Consider the following 19113-nt stretch of genomic DNA (forward strand, 5'->3'; position numbering starts at 1 on the left):
ACAAAGGAATGGCTAGCACGAACTGCAAGTAGTCCTTAACTTCATTACATTCAATGGAATTGAACTTGTCCCCCCGCACCCCCGCCCCCACCCCACAATTTACAAATAAGAACAGAATCCAATTCCTGCGTTCGCTTTTTTGTCCTTTCCCTCTTCGAATTATTTCTTTATTTCTGACTAATGGAAAATTTTACGTTTGGGTGCGCGTAGGAAACCGAGGGAGAAAAAAACCTCAATTCGCCGTTGGCGCACTTGAACTTGAATGGCGCCTAATTTTTCCGAACACTCACGAGGAAAATAAATATTTTGCGCCGAGGATTAGAGCTAATCCCATTAAGTATGCGTTAATCGCTGGGATGGAGTTTTGACTTCCTTAATGTTTAAATAAAATTTACACACACTAAACAGCAAACGCACAAAGACTTAATTTGGTTGGCTGTTGGACATCATGTGACGGTTGCAAAGATTTGAAATTACTTTTGTGATTTAAAGTTCATTATTTTCATGCTTAAGTTAGATGCTCTTACACACCTAAACCCTCAGATTTTTTTTAAAAGCGAATTTTCTAATAATTGTACTGAATTCAGAGCGACCCATCAAAATTGCAAAAATTCACAGTGAACTGAGCTGTGCTTAACTCGCTGGACACATTATAAATAACATATATTTGAGTTTATAGTGCGAATTTTTACTAAATGATAACTGCCACATTTATTAAATATGAATTGTGTGATTGTTTTGGCGGGTCCTGAATCACTTCCCTCTCTAATGTCTGTTGCTTCTGATGTTTTATTTTGTCGGAGGCCGGGCGTAAAGTCAAAGGTACAGCGTAGAGATTATTAACATCCCATTGTGTAGCTTTATGTTAAATTCCTAATTCTTAGTTGCAACCGGATAATGTTATTTCTTTTCTTTCTATTCACATCTCTCTCTCTCTCTATCTATCTATCTATCTATATACCCACGCTTATTTTCAGACTTTCTTCAAAAGCAGGCTACACAGTTTCACAGAATAGGACAATAATACAAAGCATCTCACTCAAATGTACAGAATTTTTAATGGAGCTGTAACCAAAAGAATTATAAAGGCAACACATTGGCGCACTATAGTGTGTATATTTACCTGAAAATTTTGTATATAAGTGGCTAAATCGGAAGTCAATAACTAGTTGCATATATTGCTTGCAATATATTTTTATCATAAACGCATAATGTGGATTCGAATACTTGTGTGATGCACGTGTGCACAAACAACAGGTATATACAGTAGGATATATATTAGCAATATATCTCGTGTATACAAGTGAAAGATTGATCCGAAGATTTTTTTAAAACGGCAGTTTCTGAAAAAGAAATAAATAAACGAGTATTAATATTTATGAGATTACTTTAGGTAGTGGCACAATTTGAAAGCTTTGAGGGCGGAAACGCTACTTTCACATATTTAAAATTGTGTCGGAGTGCAACATCCGGCAGATTGTAATATATAAACTCACGGTGTTTGAATAAAGATTATTGATATCTATTTATGCTGAATGCAGCGATATTGATACTCTTCTGGCAATGCAGTATATTCAGCTCTACTGACCGCTATGAATGAACAAAAATGGTAAACGGTAGCGAACTTGCCATTTCAAGTTCTGTGCCAAACAATAGTTCTGGATTTTTATTTGTACTTATATAAAGGCTGAGCTAAATTGGCAAAGTTAAATATTTTTAGGGTTCTGCTCTATTCTTAATATTGCTATGCGTGCACACACACAAATACTTTCAATAGGCATACGTGTAGTCTAATGTGAACACATTCTTGGAAATGTCCTGATAAAAACAAATTGTGTTCAAGTACAAATTGCATTCTGTGCAAGCTCAGTAATGGGAAATTAATCCAGTTATCATGATAATTGTAAACTCGAGCCTGGTTTATAGTTACTGCTGTAATAAGATAATCAGCCTTGGCATATATAAAGTCTGTAATGGTACAGTCACACCGGTTACAGACAGCCAGTAGTGAGACAGTCACTGCAGTTTATAAAAAATAGTCAGTACGGGATAATCAGTTCTGTTATATGTCGATCTGCTTTTGTGCAATTTCTTTAGACTGTCCTGACTTATTGGTTAAGCATATCCCATTGCATTTATGATGATTATTAACCCAGTTGGAAACGTCTCTGCTGTTAAATAAGCTCCATTAATACCGTTTGCCTTTAACGTTTTGCATTCATTTCATCTTTCTGCATTTTGCTGAACGATATAGCCTTTAACCCCTTGAATTTACTGTAACAGTCACAAGTCCGTGAGTGAGCAGGTTTGTAATGATGGCAAAAGTATAATTCAAGTGCAAGCTCAAAATAATCAGAACTTTACGCCTGAAGGCACGAATTAAATGTAATGGGCACAAACATGTCCTTCAGTTTCCGGCCGCTCAATGGATTGTTCATTTATGAAAATGTATCTACAAAGATGTTTTAGTTTAAAGGTTTTCCAGTAGCTCTAACTTGTTTCGTATACTCAAAGTGATTTTTCAGATTTTTTTTATTTCTCATTTGTTAAAATGTCAACTATCTGCGCTAATTTTTCAACGTAAATATTTGATGTAACAGTGGTACCGGCTCAACTTGTAACATGCGATTTGAATAATTGTACAGAATTGACTAATGTAACGCCCAAAAATATGTGTGTCTGTATGTGTGTGTCTCTGTATGTGTGTGTGTGAACGTGTATACAGGCGCGCGTTTGTGTGTGTGTGTTGGGGCGGGGGGGAGATGACCTTGGCAATGGTTCTTAAGGCAATTGGATGGGCGAACTGTCAACTATCAAAAGAAAACATGAAACGTAAAGCGCTGTAGACAAACAATTATTTGTTCAATTAATCGAGATTTAAATTTTCCTTCACTTTGTACTATTTCTGTACGAGCTCCGTGCAAATTAATCCTACATGTTTAAACAAAGGCTGGCAGTGTGAGCGGCAGCACTCGTGACATGGAACGATTAGCCAGAGGATGGCGCACTTACTCTACCCATGATAACCCAGCCATATCAGATCACCAAAAAAACATCGATTATTCATGAGCTGCTAGAAGTCAAGATCACTGGCGAACACGCACGTGACTGTCAAGGTCAAGGTCAAAGGCTTATCAGTGCGATCGGATCTGAGTATCAAAAGTGCTTTTTCGTTGATAATTGCTTAAAAAGTTACCATTCACCCCCACCCGATTCATACACCCCAAGAAACACACATCCCAACATAGACAAATCCACACCCTTATGCCAACACGGTTACACAAACATATACCCTTAAACCAACAGGCACATATGCAACAGTACATCAAAGAACGTACTTACACATGTGATCGTCTAACCTGTATTTTGCATATACCGTATGCCATTAAACTGATGGACCACGGTGAAATTCGTAAGTGCTAGTTATTTTGTAGAAAGCGACAGGAAAACTCTTTTTAACCAAAGACTTTATTGACTGAATGTCAATTTCATTATGCAATTCACGTGCTTGTGTTTTAAATACTAATAGTTAATGATATGGAAACACGAATAAAATGACCGGCCGCATTCTCCTCTGTAAATTGATGTCATGCTGGATTATGTTAACATGGAGCCAAAAGAGGGGAAAGTCTGTAGCAGAGTGTTTATTGGTCTTAAATTGTTGAATAAACCAGACGCCATTAAAGGTGTGAAGTCCAGAAGGGTTCAGCTTATTTGTGTGATAATGCTCAGCTCTCCGAGAATTGTTACCAAACCTTTTTCATTCGTTCATTTCCTTCTTTTCACAAGGACAACAAATTCGCTCGGAATACATGTAGCAATTGTTTCACGAAATGTTGTTTATCATATTTAAATAATTGTATTAATTTACTTTAAGTCGAGGCAAATAATTTACTGATTTTAAACATAATTAAGATAGTTGCAGCTAAATCCTTCCAGAGACGACCATGCACCGAGGTTAGGCTTTGCCCAGCTGTCAATTTTAAAGCTTATTTTGTGATTAAATCATAATATTAAATAAAAATTAAATCATTGTTTGGAAACACAAACGGCTCCGAATATCTGTTTACCTTTTTTTAAAACAAACTTGCAGAGTTTAAAGCAATTATAATTTTTAAAACGATAAACCAGTAAATATTTCGTACAAGTTCACGTTTACTCAAGAACTCATCGCCATCCCTGTCCACCAAAATTTAAAACCAAATCAGTAACATCGCCATTTCATTTGCTTCTCTTTATATATATTCCAAATATTATATTATGAAATATATTATATGCCAAAACTTCCATGGTTAATATCATTAGATGGATATGGAATGTATGAACATTCCATGCAACATAATTGTTCAACAAAATTATTGCAGTCACAAAACTTTTAATCTTTTTTTTATTAATATTTTCCCTCAACCGGTTTTGCTTAAAAACTGCGTTTAGGCGGTTTGACTGCAGCCGTGTCGATAATCAACGGTTTTAATGCATAACCCAAACAAAACATAAAAAATAGCATCTACACCAATAAGACATACGTTGCATACCTTCACTAACACAAAACTGATAATAAACAGTGATGTCGGTATGGTTACAGCATCGTTATAATTATATTTACATTCTGACCATCTATTTTAGTCCATTTTAATGGTGTTCCATAACAAATCCTCCATTACAGTACTAAAAAAAAGGAGAGGACATGTTAGCATTCTGCAGACAAGACTCCATGAAAGAAGTGTGCATTTAAACCCCGTCGGTCACAATCATCTTTCGCGTCGTTGTGATCAATTTCCCCAATTGAACAGTTTCATTTTTTTTTATAATTAAGGTGTGTTGGTTTTTACTTTCGCAATTACTTTCTTTTCCTTGACTCTCCTGTTTTGAAACCAAATCGTGATCTGCCGTTCGCTCAGGTTCGTAGCCGCCGAGATCTTCCTTCTCTTGTCTTTCGTGATGAATTTATTTGTTGCATATTCCCTCTCCAGTTCTTTGAGTTGGACTTTGGTGTAAGGAATTCTTTTCTTCCTCCCGCGCCGAAAGGAACTTCCATCCTGTTGGTGCGCTACAACATCTGCTGTGTGTAACCAGACACACACAGCCAAAAAAAAAGCAGAAAAGCACATCAGAAAAATGTAACATTGGAAAATAATGTTTAAATGCGAATTAAACTATACGTTCATAATCAATAATCTTCAGTGTCCAAAATGAACACATTTAACTTAACTGATGTATCAAACACTACTAGTTAATACTGTAACATGTATATTTATATTCCAAGACTTAAAACAAAATCACAGCACTAAAATTCGTATAATATTCCAACTGAGTCCCTTGCATCGGAAGCATAAAATAAAATTGTATAATTTTCAATCCTGTTCTAAATTTCGGCATATTGTCAGAAATAAATTATCATTCAGTTAAATAAGGTCATAACGTTTCCAATATAATTAAACATGCAATGGTTTGAATTATTTTTAGATTCGTATCCTTCTAGGAAGGAATGCAGAAGTAACTTGTTACCTGCGAGTGTGGATTTCCAGAGGTGTCCCGGCTGTGCTTGTTCCTTAGAACAGTACATCTGGCTATTCCACCCATTAAGGGCCCAGGGCTGGTAGCCGTCCATAGGTAACAACGTTTCGTGCCTCGGCTCTCCCGCGCCACTGATAGTTTGGACTACGGAAACGTCCAAATAACTTGGCATTGGTTGGTAGGGGCTCGCATAGCCGTGGTAGAAGGCGAATTCCTTAGGCCGGCCTGGGTACTCATCGGTGGGGACAGGACTGTCCATGTACTTGTCTCCTGGATAACTGGATAGGGCAGCAGGCTGGGTGCAATGCTTGATGGAACTTCGACCCATTCGACAGGAATAGTAGCCGCTGCCGAAATATCCGTACGGTAAAGGGGCGGCGGTAGAGGCCTGGGGCACCGGGCATGGAGTGCATTGCTTGCCGGGCTCCACTACCCCAGAGCCGGAGACGTCGACTGTTGAGTAACCGGACCCGTGAACCAAAGGTGAAGGATGAGCCCCGAGCGCAGAGTGAGCCATCAAATTCCTGCACTGATTCGCAGAGAAATTCCCAGCGCCAACAAATCCTTCCATTACCCCGTTATTCTTACTAATCTCATCCGAGTTGTTTTCATACAGGAACATCACAGTGTCGACCCAGTGCGGTTTGAGAAGCAGTGACACTGTCATATCACGTTCAGCATTGGGTCTATGGTTTCTTTTAAGAGTCACAGGACTGAGAGCGATACAGAATTTCTCCCAGCTAACTGCACTGACGCACTAACCCGGGTTAAAAAAACACTCACGCCCATTGGCTGCCCGTGGATCACGTGCTATGCAAACACAGATAATAAACCTTCCTGCAGAATTGGCAGAATTTTTTTTAAAGACTCATTACAAAATAGAAAATATGAAAGGTACGCGTTGAAAAGGTCTTTAGTTTTTGCATACTTAATAGAAAGCGAGGGAGTTGCATTGACCAAAAGTCAAACTGCACGTTAAGCAAGCTACACACTGTTAAGCAAAACAATACAAAAATTAACGCGTGCACTAAATAAAGGTATTTTTACCATCTGGATACTATCTGTTGCATAATCGGCGATTTATCTGATTAAATTTACAGGGATGGATTTTCCTGTTTCAACATTTCAGCATAAATTTATCGCCCGTTCACATTCCCTTTCAGTGTGCAAGAACTCTTGAGATTATTATCGACGTGCCCATCAGTATCTGGCGTGCGTCGATCGTTCACGGTTTTTCCTTGGCAAGTCATTTGTGTTAGAACTAAATCCGCGTACAGATTTGGTCGTGGAATAATTATTGTTTTGCTTAAAGTTGTCAAAAGATGCTAATTTATAACGTAAAATTCCCGAAGTAAAGTCTGGAGGGAGGTGGGTTGCCGGAGTCAGTTTTTCTTACTTGCACGGAATTCTTGGCTGGTATTATTTTACTGCCAAGCACACGAGTTGTATTCTGCAATTGCTGCGAGAGTATGTCGTTGGTTAGGATCTGGTCGGATCACCAAATCTTAGCAATTATAAGAGGCAATTTCCGAAAAATAACAATAATTAAAAGTAAAAATCCCAATAACCGATTATTCTTTCTAAAATTAGAACCTATATTTTCAGATCATATGTGAGTGTGTGTGGAAGCATTTACATTCCAGCAACTAATCTTCCATTAAATGTGCAACATCTTAATAAAACACACGCATACACACATAGATAGATAAGCACGCGTTCAAAAACGTGCATGCACAGCATATTGTCCCATCCTCACATATTCTTGGATATATAATATCCAAATACTACAAATAATAACACAAAATAAATTCGATACGAAAGGCTCCCAACGAGTTTACAGTAGCCGTACACTATCCGCCAAATAAACAAAGTCTATGGTCTAAATCGAAGTGGCATTGCCACATTACACACCTGGTATGGATATTTATTTTTCATATGCGATCTGCCATTTATGATATAGTACAGTCATACGAAAATGTGTATTATATATATATATATTGCACCCTCGAACTTTTTGCCATCACCGTGTGTTCTTTATACCTCCGGTTACACGGAAGAGTTTTCGATGTATTGTCCGCAAATCATTTTCACTCATTAAAGTCTTAGCAATTGACAAAGAGATTTATATCGCGTTTTGATATAGTACCAAAATAGGAAATTGCATTAAGTTTGCGGTAGCTCTTATTGTGGAGTTTTTAATAGGATCTAATTTGTAAGCCTTCACACAAACATAATGAAGACTTATTCCGATTTTAATCTCTGGTCTTATTTTCAAATCGGGTGTTTTTATTTCATAATGCAATTAATCACAATACATGGTTCAACCTCAGACTCCTCCCTCACTTAACCTCGAGTGCTCAAACTTTCACTGTCTGAATCTTTTTCTTAGATTTATTTTTATTTGATGCAGAATTGATTTGAAACTCGCATGCTTTTGGAGTTATTTTAGCTTTAAAATATCTGACATGCAGATTCCAAGTTCACCTCCATTTAAGTCTAGTCTTAGATCCCACTGCTCTTCTGCGTCAAACTGCAGAAGTTAATTAAACTGATAGTTCAACGGCGCGTGTGAGGCGTGGACGTTTTCCTATGTTAAAGGCGCTATATAAATGTAAGTTGTTATTGTTGTTGTTTGTCAATTAAGATGCTGTCAATTAAGAGTGGTTTGAAATTGGCTGATTTTAAGGCCGCATGAACAAACAGGGTTATATTAATAAAACACCAGATAATCGCCTCTCGATTCACATTCACAAATGTCTTCACGATTTAAAAAGCTCTAACGCTGTGTTATGTACAGTGTCGATTCAAACAAAGCATTGCTGCGATTCTTCACTTCAAGAGAGAAAAGAGCGGAAAGTTTTTTTTTAATTCCAGCCCCAATGGTTACTATGAGAGTAACACGATTGGGAATGATGTGGCAATATTAGAAACTGTAGCAAAACTGTTTATTATTCATCTATAAATTTACTGAATCATTACCAGCTTTGAAAATATAACAGACCAAGCTTGTTCGTATTTTTAAAAAAAAACAAGACATTGTTTAAATTGTGACGTAACTTACAAAATAACTTCTGAAAATAAAAATAGTTGCTTTATCAACGGCCGCTTACTGCATTTTATGGTATTTACACTGTTAATAAAACGAATTAAAACTCCTGATACAGGATGTTGCTCAGAAAGTCAGTGTTACTTTAAACTTTTGAGTGATGCTGGCGCTCTTTGATAGGGAAGTTCACATCAAGAGTAATAATCGTTATTTTTCTTTCAATTAAACTCAGACAGACCGACGGACCAATAAACGATAGATTACCAAGAGATATGATTTAAATTTAAAATGTATATCTACTGAAATAGAACCCAAAGGGCTGTAGGACGTCCTGCGGGCGTGATAAGGCGCTGTGCAGATGCAATTTCTTCCCTTTTTTTCTTTAAAGTCGTCAGAAGACTTAAAAATATATTTTATTGCCAATTTATTTTAACAGCATTTAATTCACGAATATGAGGTTCTTTTATTCATCCCGATTATTGTCAGTCTGCCAAATGAGCTTTCCATTAAGACAATCCAAATAAAAGTACCTGTGCGTAGAAACAAGCCTATAAATTGCAAATAGGAAGAACGTAGCACAATACTTCAAAACATATTTACAAATAAATAATGGATACCGGAAACAAAACGAAGCCTACAGAAACTCATATTTCATGCAGTATTTTTCAATTACTGCATCTGTCTGTTTTAAGATATCTTCTGTAAACGGTGAGTTATTAATATTATCTTCTTCTATTGATCACTTTTCTCTTATTATAAAAAAGTAAAATCAAGAGAAAACATTTTACTGCCGACTTACTTTTGCAACCAATGTTTAAAAATATTAAACAACACTTTTAAACTTTTTATATGTGACCAATCGCAGATGTCTGTTAGTCCATTTTCTAATATTACACCAAAATTCACAATTAATTGGAGCGATCCGGGGTGATAAGAAGTTTGGAAACGATACCAAAACATTCCTGTTATTCACCCGCAATTGAATCTTTGTCATCCTTCAAAATATAACAGAATAATACTAATATTTTAAAAAGCATGGTCATTTTTAAAGTCCGATTTAACTGACGCAGAATATCTCTTAAAAATAAAAATAGACGTTTGCCCACGCACATTCTATCATTTTTTTTAAACTTGTTTTTTTTCTATTGCTTTTCTTGTTTAAAATATCTATCAATATAAGACAATTGTAATGCTTTTGCCGATGTGAAAAGGGCAGCATTTCCATTTTTTTTTAAATAGCAGTCGTGAGGCTGTGTTGTGAGTAAAGTTTCAGTGTAAACAAAGATGGGTTTGGGGTTGGAGGGAGGGGAAGTTGGGCCGAGGACGAGACACAAGCAATTAAAGAAGAGTCGGCTTTTTTACATACGGGTCAGACACGGCTGAAGGCCAAGGTCAAGGTGAAAGTTAAGAGTCTAGCCGCTCTGAGAGCTGTCATTCAAGTGCTTTTCCTTCCCGTCTGAGTCCCATCAAAACAAAACCCCTGATCGCTTCACTGCTTCTTTTATTCGTTGAGAAAAGCATTCGGAAGCCAATACTCCTCAGGCAGCGGGGTTCACAAGACGGTGTGAGACACATTAATAAAAAAACTGGTTTCGAAGAGGTTCCAAGTAATTTCATAGAACATCCTTTTGTACTTTATACTGGGGTTTAGCAGTTCAACATCTGTTACTAAACAAGCTGAGATTAGGCAAATAAAACCTCCATTTGCACGTGTTTTCTTCAGAAAATGCAAAAAAAACCCTGATAGCAGCTTTGTTCACATATGTAATACCTTAGCATATTACAATTCTATATTTGTTTCAAACTGCGTTAGCCTAACAAAATACCTGAACCACGGCAAAGCTGATAGTCTGAAATATAATTTAATGTAGGATTTCAGGTTCCCGAACCCAATGGTAACAAAATGAAGAAATAGCATTGGTCAATCACTACTTGAGATCAGATTCTTGGGCAGTAAAGACATTGTAAATAAACTTTTATTTTATTTTTATTTGCTGTTGTGTGTGCAAGTTTTGTTTTGTGTACACATCCAATTGTTAATACTTCAGAGATATACAAAGACTACACCTCGAGTATGAGCACAGAGTTCATTCCCTGTATGTTCACTGGATCTTGATACATTTTGAGGTACGGGAAGCTGTGCTGTGCCCATATTGAAGTTGCATAACGCTTACTTTCTTTCTCCCGAAAGCATGTAGATATTGTAAATGTATGGGGCAATAGAAGTAATCTTTGCGATTTAGGTTCAGAAAGAGTAAAGATGTAGTTTATTAAAATGTGACTACACCAATAGAATTAATGGCAAAATCTCCCTGATCATTTAGTTTTTAAATATTTCATTTACACAGCGATCCCAGGTAAACTTCAATATTTGTTATTTATATGAAATCATTTTCTGACCAAGGGGCGGCCCACAGACCAAAGAAACGAGAACACAGATGGACGTGGAGCAATCGTTCATATTTCGAGGAATTTGAATGTCCTTATCTTTTTAAATATTATTTAATTTCTGGTTTAAAATTCGTAAACGTGAGCACTAGCCACATGCCAACAGCTGCATAATATTAAATTCTTTACATGAAAGGGGTTTTATATTTTTCTCCAAGTTTATTTTCTGTTGCGAGACATACAGATTGCTTTGGGTGGCACCTTTAGTGGGGAAAGTATTGAGCTAAGGCCGCATAAACATGATGGTGGCGAAATGCAACCTTTTAAGAAATTAAGATCAAGAGCAGTGAATCAATTAAATGTCCCAGAAAAAAATACCAACAAAGAAAGCACAACTGGGAAGAGCAATTCTAACCATACTGTGATGGCCAGCACACATTAGCTTTAAACGGCTTCTACAGGATTGTCCCTTGTTCGTCTCGGTTTTATTCACTGCTCGCGTTTATCTTGCTGTCTGGACAATAGTTATGTATGTTTACGGTGTAACTGCAAATTATTTTTCCTGTTATATATTTTGTTTATCACTGGCAAAGGTGCGCTATTTGAGGTGATTTGTTAAAAACGTTTGAATCTTTTTTTAAAGAGAAATTGACGTGACATTGACAAGTGGGGATTTTGAAAACGGGAAGATACGCCTTCATTGACATTCCCTGTGAGCAGTAGATCAAGGTCAGTGTTTGCAAAGAATGTGGCGCATGTTTTCCTATTTAAACCATCTGTAGGTATGAAAATGGGTGCATGTCAAGTCTTTGAGATAGAGCCAAGCGCTGTGAATTCCTCCTCTGTATGGGTACAGTTACCACGTTCTACTGTTACCAATATGATGACAGTTAACCCAACTCAAAGGTGTTTCATTGTGTGAAGCACTTTCAAGACCTTTCGGCGTCTCGAGGTGATATGAAATTGCAAGCATTAATCCTGGATATAAAACACTTCAAAGATATCATTTCGAAGTGTATTATAATAAACTGTCATATCCCATCACATGTTTCCAAAACAATTTCAAAAACCTTCGGGCATTTATCTATATATTTAATTGTACTTTGTGTTTTCTATACAGTTCCAATGATTGTGTCTACATTAATATCATTAAACTGAGGCTCAACGACCGTTGAATTCAAAAGTCGTCGTTTGTGTAATGTCGTTCAAAGTCAAAATGAAAATTGAAAATCTCAAAAAGACGTATTCACTTTGTGGCGGATTTGCTCAGATGTTTTGCAAGTCTAATTCACTGTTCTGTGCGTTGTTTGGGCTGGATTGTAATTTCTGTGTTACCAGGGAAAAAAAGTTCACAAATAAATATTTTAAAAAGAAAAGTGGTCTGAAGGCTTTTTAAACGATGCTGTTACCGTATATTTCATCTATTTATTTTTGGTTTTGCAATCAGGAATCATTTTAGCGGGTGTAATGCAGCTCGGAAAATCTGAATTAAATTAAGTGAGGAAGTAGAAATATCGCCAAGCCCACTTTGTACACCTAACAAACAATGGATAATTTGGGTGGAGCATAGCCCCATATATTAACCATTCAACAACTCATGACCGATTTCATGAACCTGACACCTCCTCTGTGACCCACCTTCCTAATGACCCACCTTCCATTACTCCAAGATCTACATAATGAATTTGACTTTTTATCTAAATAGGGTGCGGAATAGAACCATCACGAGTAATGTTAATCCTCCAGCAATTAAATGGATTACGCTTCCACATCTAATTTTCGTCATTAACGATTTATATGGCCAATCAAGCTAGTTGTTCAAATATCGATTACCCAGTCTTCCAGGCTGCGGATGGCAACGCCTGTTCTCATATCTTACCAAATAAAAGCAATCAACTGTGTATCGTGGTCCATTCGCTCCATTTAACTGTCCCATGTAGCCGAAATTCCGTAGGAAATATTTATAATCTTAACTCCTCGAACATAAAGCACTCGGAGCAAATATACTGATACCCAAGTCCATTCCTGGAAGAGAAAGGTTACTATTTCCATCCAATTGAGTGTAAAAAGATAAAACAATAAGAATGCTATAAATGTGAAATGAAAACAGAATGCTGGAAATGCACAGGAACCCACTCAGCATCTGAAAAAAAAACAGGTTCAAACTTTTCGGCCATTGACCCTCCATCACAAATGGTCCAATTGAGTTTTCCCTGTAACGTTCTATTCGGATCTACAGCTCTTTTGAAAGTTTGTGTGAAACTGTGGTACCGATATAATTCATATCTACTCCTATTATTTTTGTCTATTCAATGTGATATATTTCAATTTAATGCCAAGCTATAACTAAATGTAAGGAATAATCAGGAAAAAATAGTGTTGAATGATCTTCCACGATCTGGACATGTTAGCATCATTAACTATTAGAACGGGGAGGGGGAGGACGTGGGGAGCAGTAGGTTGGGCTAGGCGAGGGTTTTACATTATTGCTTATATAATGAATCTCTTCAATTGCTTGTCGCTTCCTTGCTCTATAATCTTGTTCTATTCCAACAGTTCAAAATATCCACAAATGCTACATTTCGTGTTTATTCAAATAATACAGCGAATAATGAAATATTTCAGGTTTGTGTCACTCAACTCTACAACACCTAGAGTCAGAATTAAGAAGAAAATAATTTTCGACTATCCAATCGCATTAAACCGGTGAGTATGCGAAAGACGTTTATTTGGGCCACAAATGGCTAATTATAATACTTAGGAATCAGAAAAGCTAGAGGCAAAGAAAGAGACACCGAGACAGACACAGAGCGACATGGAGACAGAAAGAGACAGAGCTAGAAATAGAAACAGATAGGGAGACAGAGACAGAAAGACTGACAGACGGGGGAGGGGGGGCACAGACACAGAGAGAGACCGAGGCACAGAAAGACAGAGACGGGCATCAACGGGCGGACAGACAGGCGGAGAGATAGAGACAGAGAAACCAAGACAAAGACAGAGAGTTAGAGACACATGCACAGGCAGAAAGAAAAGATAAACAATCTGTTAGAAAAGGCCATTCCCGGTTACTTACATTCGAAAACGCAATTGCGTCATGTGTGCAATGCTCCAATCAAATTGTAAAACAAGATTGGGACCAGGCAGAAAACTTTGACCTTGTACTTGACACCTAATAGGCTGCGGCTTTGTCGTATCGACGGTGGACATTCAGATATACATTAAAATAGACGCATATTTGAAAACTGTGAATCTCTATATGCGCAATATGCGTGCTTGGCACATAAATAACATGCAGGGAAAGAGATTAAAATATATCAGTGCTTAAGTATTTGAAGATATATTTTCTCAAAATGCACGTGCAGTTTAGAAAGTTGCCTTCTGCCACACACTGTTGGTGCATTGAATCAAACATTATAGAAATTGTCACACACATTCAAAGAATTTATAATTCCTTTTTATTTAACTTCGGTTTATACATACTTCCTTCACAGATGGGATGTTGCAATGGGCAGGGCCTACAATCTTTGACTAATTCTTGTCATGCTGGCTCCCCTCATTTAAAACAAACCCTCTTTGTTATCTTGAGTGGGGACCTCACCTTGTTGTTCGGGTAAGTGAACACTGTGTTTCTGTTGTCCCACAAATAACTGCATCTTCTTAATCTATACTATTATATTTTATAGTATTTGTTTGTTGTGGTACAATAGCTATACAACGTCATCGGAGCCCATGCACCATATCCATGAATCTTTTGTTTTTGTTTTACAAATGATTTATGGCAGTTTGAAACAAATACCTAATTTCTGGGAGTCTGCCCATTAAGTAAGGATACGTCGTTAGGAATGTTTAACCTAAAATGTTGATTCCTTTGGTCTTTAGTACAAGCTCATGTTGTTCTGACCTTGAGCTTTAATGCCTCAGTCAGGCCTAATATTAGGCTGCCAGCGTGTTTTATTTCATGCATCCATATGTATGCATACGGGTCACCCCTGCTGCTGTTGTTCCGCTATGGTTTTATTTAAGGACGTTGATTTGTGTAAATAAGGAGAACAGAAATTCAATTAAATAAAATGTTGCAACAACAAAAAAATAATTGGTCAGCAGTTAACACATATAAAGATAGATGCGTCCACCCAGAAAGGGCTTCTGTAATTGTCGAAATTTGAAAGCATTCACAATTCACTTTAGTACGAACGGGATATCGGCTGGGAGAAATTCTGATAATTGTGATACTCACTCTATGAGTACGGTGTATTCGTTGCGTTCATTAACAAATATAGCAATCTAAAAATGCAGCATGCGTATTCACATATGCATGATTTTTTTTAGATTATATGGTACTGGTCTAACTAATTACTATATTTTCTATTACAGGTTTTTTCCAGATCCAGAGACTCATATGGTATTACTGCATTTGTTTTGATTTAAATAAGTTAGCAGATTTGTTTTTATATTCTGTGTAAACCTTTGGAATGTGTTAGCTTAGAGCAGAGAGGACAGACGTACAAAACCCCATATCCGTATTGTGTGGATTCCGTTTGTAGATGTGAGTGTAATTATTATTGAAGATTCTGCTTATCGGTGAGGTAATATCCTGAAGATGCTGATATAATATCATATGTACTTCAATAATATCACTTTAAACTTCTATTTCTAGCCCCGCGTTCCTTGAATACCTTGACTTAATTTTGTGCCTTTATTATCGCTACGATTCCCGTTTGTTTTAAGATGAAGACGTTATCTTGAGTCCTGGTGAGCAGTTGCTTTGGGGTTTCTTGTTTTTTTATTAAATGGAAAATCCTTGCAGACAATAAAGTGTTTTGGCACAGTCCCTCGTATCTTCTCTATCAACTAATACACACAAATGTCAATCATTGTGTTAACACTGGCTGAAAGAGTACTTTTATTCGGAGAAGATAAGTTCCATCTTTACTGTTGAAAAGAGTTATAGCGATTTTAGTGAAGACAAAGTAAAGGTAAATAAGTTACTTTTAAAAAACTAAAACACAAATAATGTTATACCGGTGAAAGATTCTTATCTCCTGAATATTTTTGTAAGACTTTTCTCAGGATATATTCTCATTTGAAAAACACATTTATATGCTGTTTAAGTTATTACGTTTTTACATAGGTTGTTAATACTTGGAAATTGTTTCAATATTATTACATGAATTAGTTAATATCCTCGATATTAAATAGAACATTTGGGTAATTGGATTGATCAATTAGGCACTTACCAAATTATGGAAGTGAGTAAAAGATTCTTCGAATTGGGTTTAATTCGTCAATTATTACCGCAAAAAATCACATATTCGAAAGAACTTAGATAGCGCCATATGTCACCTGTCAGAAACGCCCCAAAGCACTTCACATCCAATGGAATGCCCTGTAAGAGAAAATTATTTAATGTTAACGCCCTTACCTGTGTCTGTAACAGAAACTCCAGCAATATTGGATACTTATATTTGTTCTGAGTCCCTTTTTTACACACGATAAAATGTAATATAGCCTGTCAATAATATCCAATTTCATTTATCGCCTGTCATATTTTTGGTTTAATGCTGTGTTACCCTTTTAATAAATGAGTGTTTTTTTAAGACATATGATATATCCTGTACCTTGTATCCATCATGTTTTTTAACCTTTATAGTCAACCATGGGCAGTGTTTACAATCCGCCCCGTGCACAGAGACTTAAAACGTCATTTTTGAACTTGCAGAAATATTCAACATTAAGTTAGACTAACAAGAACTATACTTGTGTCGGATCAAGCAGTGTTCTGCGGGCGGGTGGGATTTTAGTTTTTAGCTTGGGATACGTTTTAGCTTGGACCAGTCCGCATACGGTATCAGCACCTCGTAGCTGTTGAGATCCATTGGTTAGGGATCCATTGGTTGTGGATGCTACTTTCGTGGTTCATTTAGACAAGGTCTTTTATTCCACCAGCAAGAGATTCGGCCGGTGACCTGAGACCTGATTAAATTTAGTCAGGCGTCCCATAAACGCTGTGCAGGTTGAAAAGACCTCTCTTCTGTGTGGCGGTGTGATTGACTGCTAAGCACTCCATTTTAATTCCAGTGTAAATAAGAACGGTTCAAACTCGAAGGTCGCATTTCAAAATAAGAAGCTGCAGCCATTAATCATGTTACAACTTCGGTTTTTGAAACAATATATTTTTAATTATCCGAGTAAATACAAGGATTTGATCATTAAACTTCATAACCATCAGCAGAAATTGACTGGTATGTTACTCAGCGCCAGACTAATGCACTCATTTTTACCCCGTACCTCAAAACGCGTTTATATTAATTCATGTATTAGAGCCTCATCGTTTCAAATTCTGCGATTGTAATATACAGCTGCTACAAACGTTTTTTTTTCCTGTTTAAGCTCATCTGAAAAGTTCATCTATTGGTGATGTGTAACATAATATAATAGCCTCAACAAGACATAGCAATTTCTGTCCATATGATGCAATATAAAAGTACTGCAATTTTTTTTTAGTTTTGAACGATGTTAGCAATATTTCTGCTCACTGTTATACAGCACCACGATAATGCACACATATCGAGTAAATTCTGCAAATACAAAGGTGACGATTCTTCAATTCTCGAACACTAATATACCAGTAAATATACATGAGAACTGGCGAAGGTATGGGCTGCGTCATCCTATCAGCGGCTGGATGGTTAATCATCCATGGTTAATCCAATATGGTTTATGCCTTAACTGCTCCATTACAGACCAGACAGAGATGTGAATCAAGTAGTTCTCGTTGAAGTTGACTGTTCGAATTTGTTAACTTTTAAAAACAACCAATAAGCAATTTTACAAATACATTGGAAAAAGTGCGCTCCAGTATTTATATATCTTTAATCAGGAATACTGGGAAACGTTGATCTGTATTTTATATGATTTTTACAACTGTGAGCTGCTGTATTGAACATTCATCTCATAATATCGAATACGGACATGTCTCTAGTTTGTGCTGCACATAGAGATCAATAACCACATATAATTGTAGATGTATATTTTGATTATATATTGTCAATCTATTCTCAATAACAGGAGTCTTCCTCCTTCGTCAGGTGAACGCTGACGAAGGAGGAAGCCTCCGAAAGCTTGTGAATTTAAAATAAAATTGCTGGACTATAACTTGGTGTTGTAAAATTGTTTACAATTGTCAACCCCAGTCCATCACCGGCATCTCCACATCAATAACAGGAAGTCTAATTTTTCGCTTATATTTCTTGTGGTCCTAGTTGTCAACATTTTTAAAACTTTTCTTCTAAATTCATGAGCAGAAGAGTTGCTCTAGTTGTCAGGTGTAGCCATATTGCAATTGCATTCAATTCATCTACCCATTAGTTCTGGTGAAATTGTTAATATATTTTTTAGGGTGCGTTTATACACTGCACGGTCAGGAGGGTGCCAATCAGTCTCCGGTTTGTTGCAGGGATAAAAGCTACGTTTACACTTCTCTAAGGGCTAGGTATTCCAGACTTGAAACCCCCCCCCCCCTTTCACTTTGGAGCCCCGGAGCCAATAGGGAATTAGATACAACAACAACTTGCATTTATATTACGCATTTGCCTAATAAAAATCATGGGCGCAGAGCCAAAGAATGAAATAGTAGGGTTTCAATACCGCGACAAAGTTCTAGAGTAAATCCAGAGTCAGATGTTCACTGACACCCAAGCAAGGTGGGGTTAGAATGCATTTACACTACAACTGTAGCATTGGTGCCAAGCGGTTTCACTTCATACCCAGACTGCAGCTATTGCCGCTGTTAAGCTTGGGTTGGAAGTCAGGGCCCAACCTGACACTTGAGCACATTGGAGTGGGGTTTCCTTAAGGAAGGAATTTCATTCTGCTTTCCTTAGAAGTCAGTTCTGGCCTTAGCACTATACTTTACACAAGCTTAAAGTCCCTACAAACCCTGCACCCACACTAAATTTCGGAGTGTTCCATTTCTGCCCACCTCTCCAGCCCCTGATTTTCCGCCCATGATTGGCAGAACACCCGCGGGCTGGTGAGTGACAAGTTGACAATTCTATATGCACTTGATTTAAATCTGCTTCATTCCCGAATCATGTTGCTAACTAACTCTGAGTTAATGCCACAACTTTGGCGTGGGTGCAAAGTGAACTCCCACAGCC

The 19113-nt window shown here is 37.1% G+C and overlaps 1 protein-coding gene across 1 annotated transcript; it reads right to left on the reverse strand.

The window, feature by feature from the left end:
- Positions 1–4405: 4405 nt before the first annotated feature.
- Positions 4406–6216, reverse strand: hoxb13a (homeobox B13a). Its single transcript, XM_067969188.1, has 2 exons — positions 5509–6216; positions 4406–5062 (listed from the first exon to the last, which is right to left on the reverse strand). The coding sequence occupies exons 1-2, from the start codon at positions 6182–6184 to the stop codon at positions 4812–4814; spliced, it is 927 nt and encodes a 308-aa protein (XP_067825289.1). The 5' UTR covers positions 6185–6216; the 3' UTR covers positions 4406–4811.
- Positions 6217–19113: the final 12897 nt, after the last annotated feature.

The sequence above is a fragment of the Heptranchias perlo genome, chromosome 30 (assembly GCF_035084215.1).
Source record: "Heptranchias perlo isolate sHepPer1 chromosome 30, sHepPer1.hap1, whole genome shotgun sequence".
Classification (NCBI taxonomy): Eukaryota; Metazoa; Chordata; class Chondrichthyes; order Hexanchiformes; family Hexanchidae; genus Heptranchias; species Heptranchias perlo.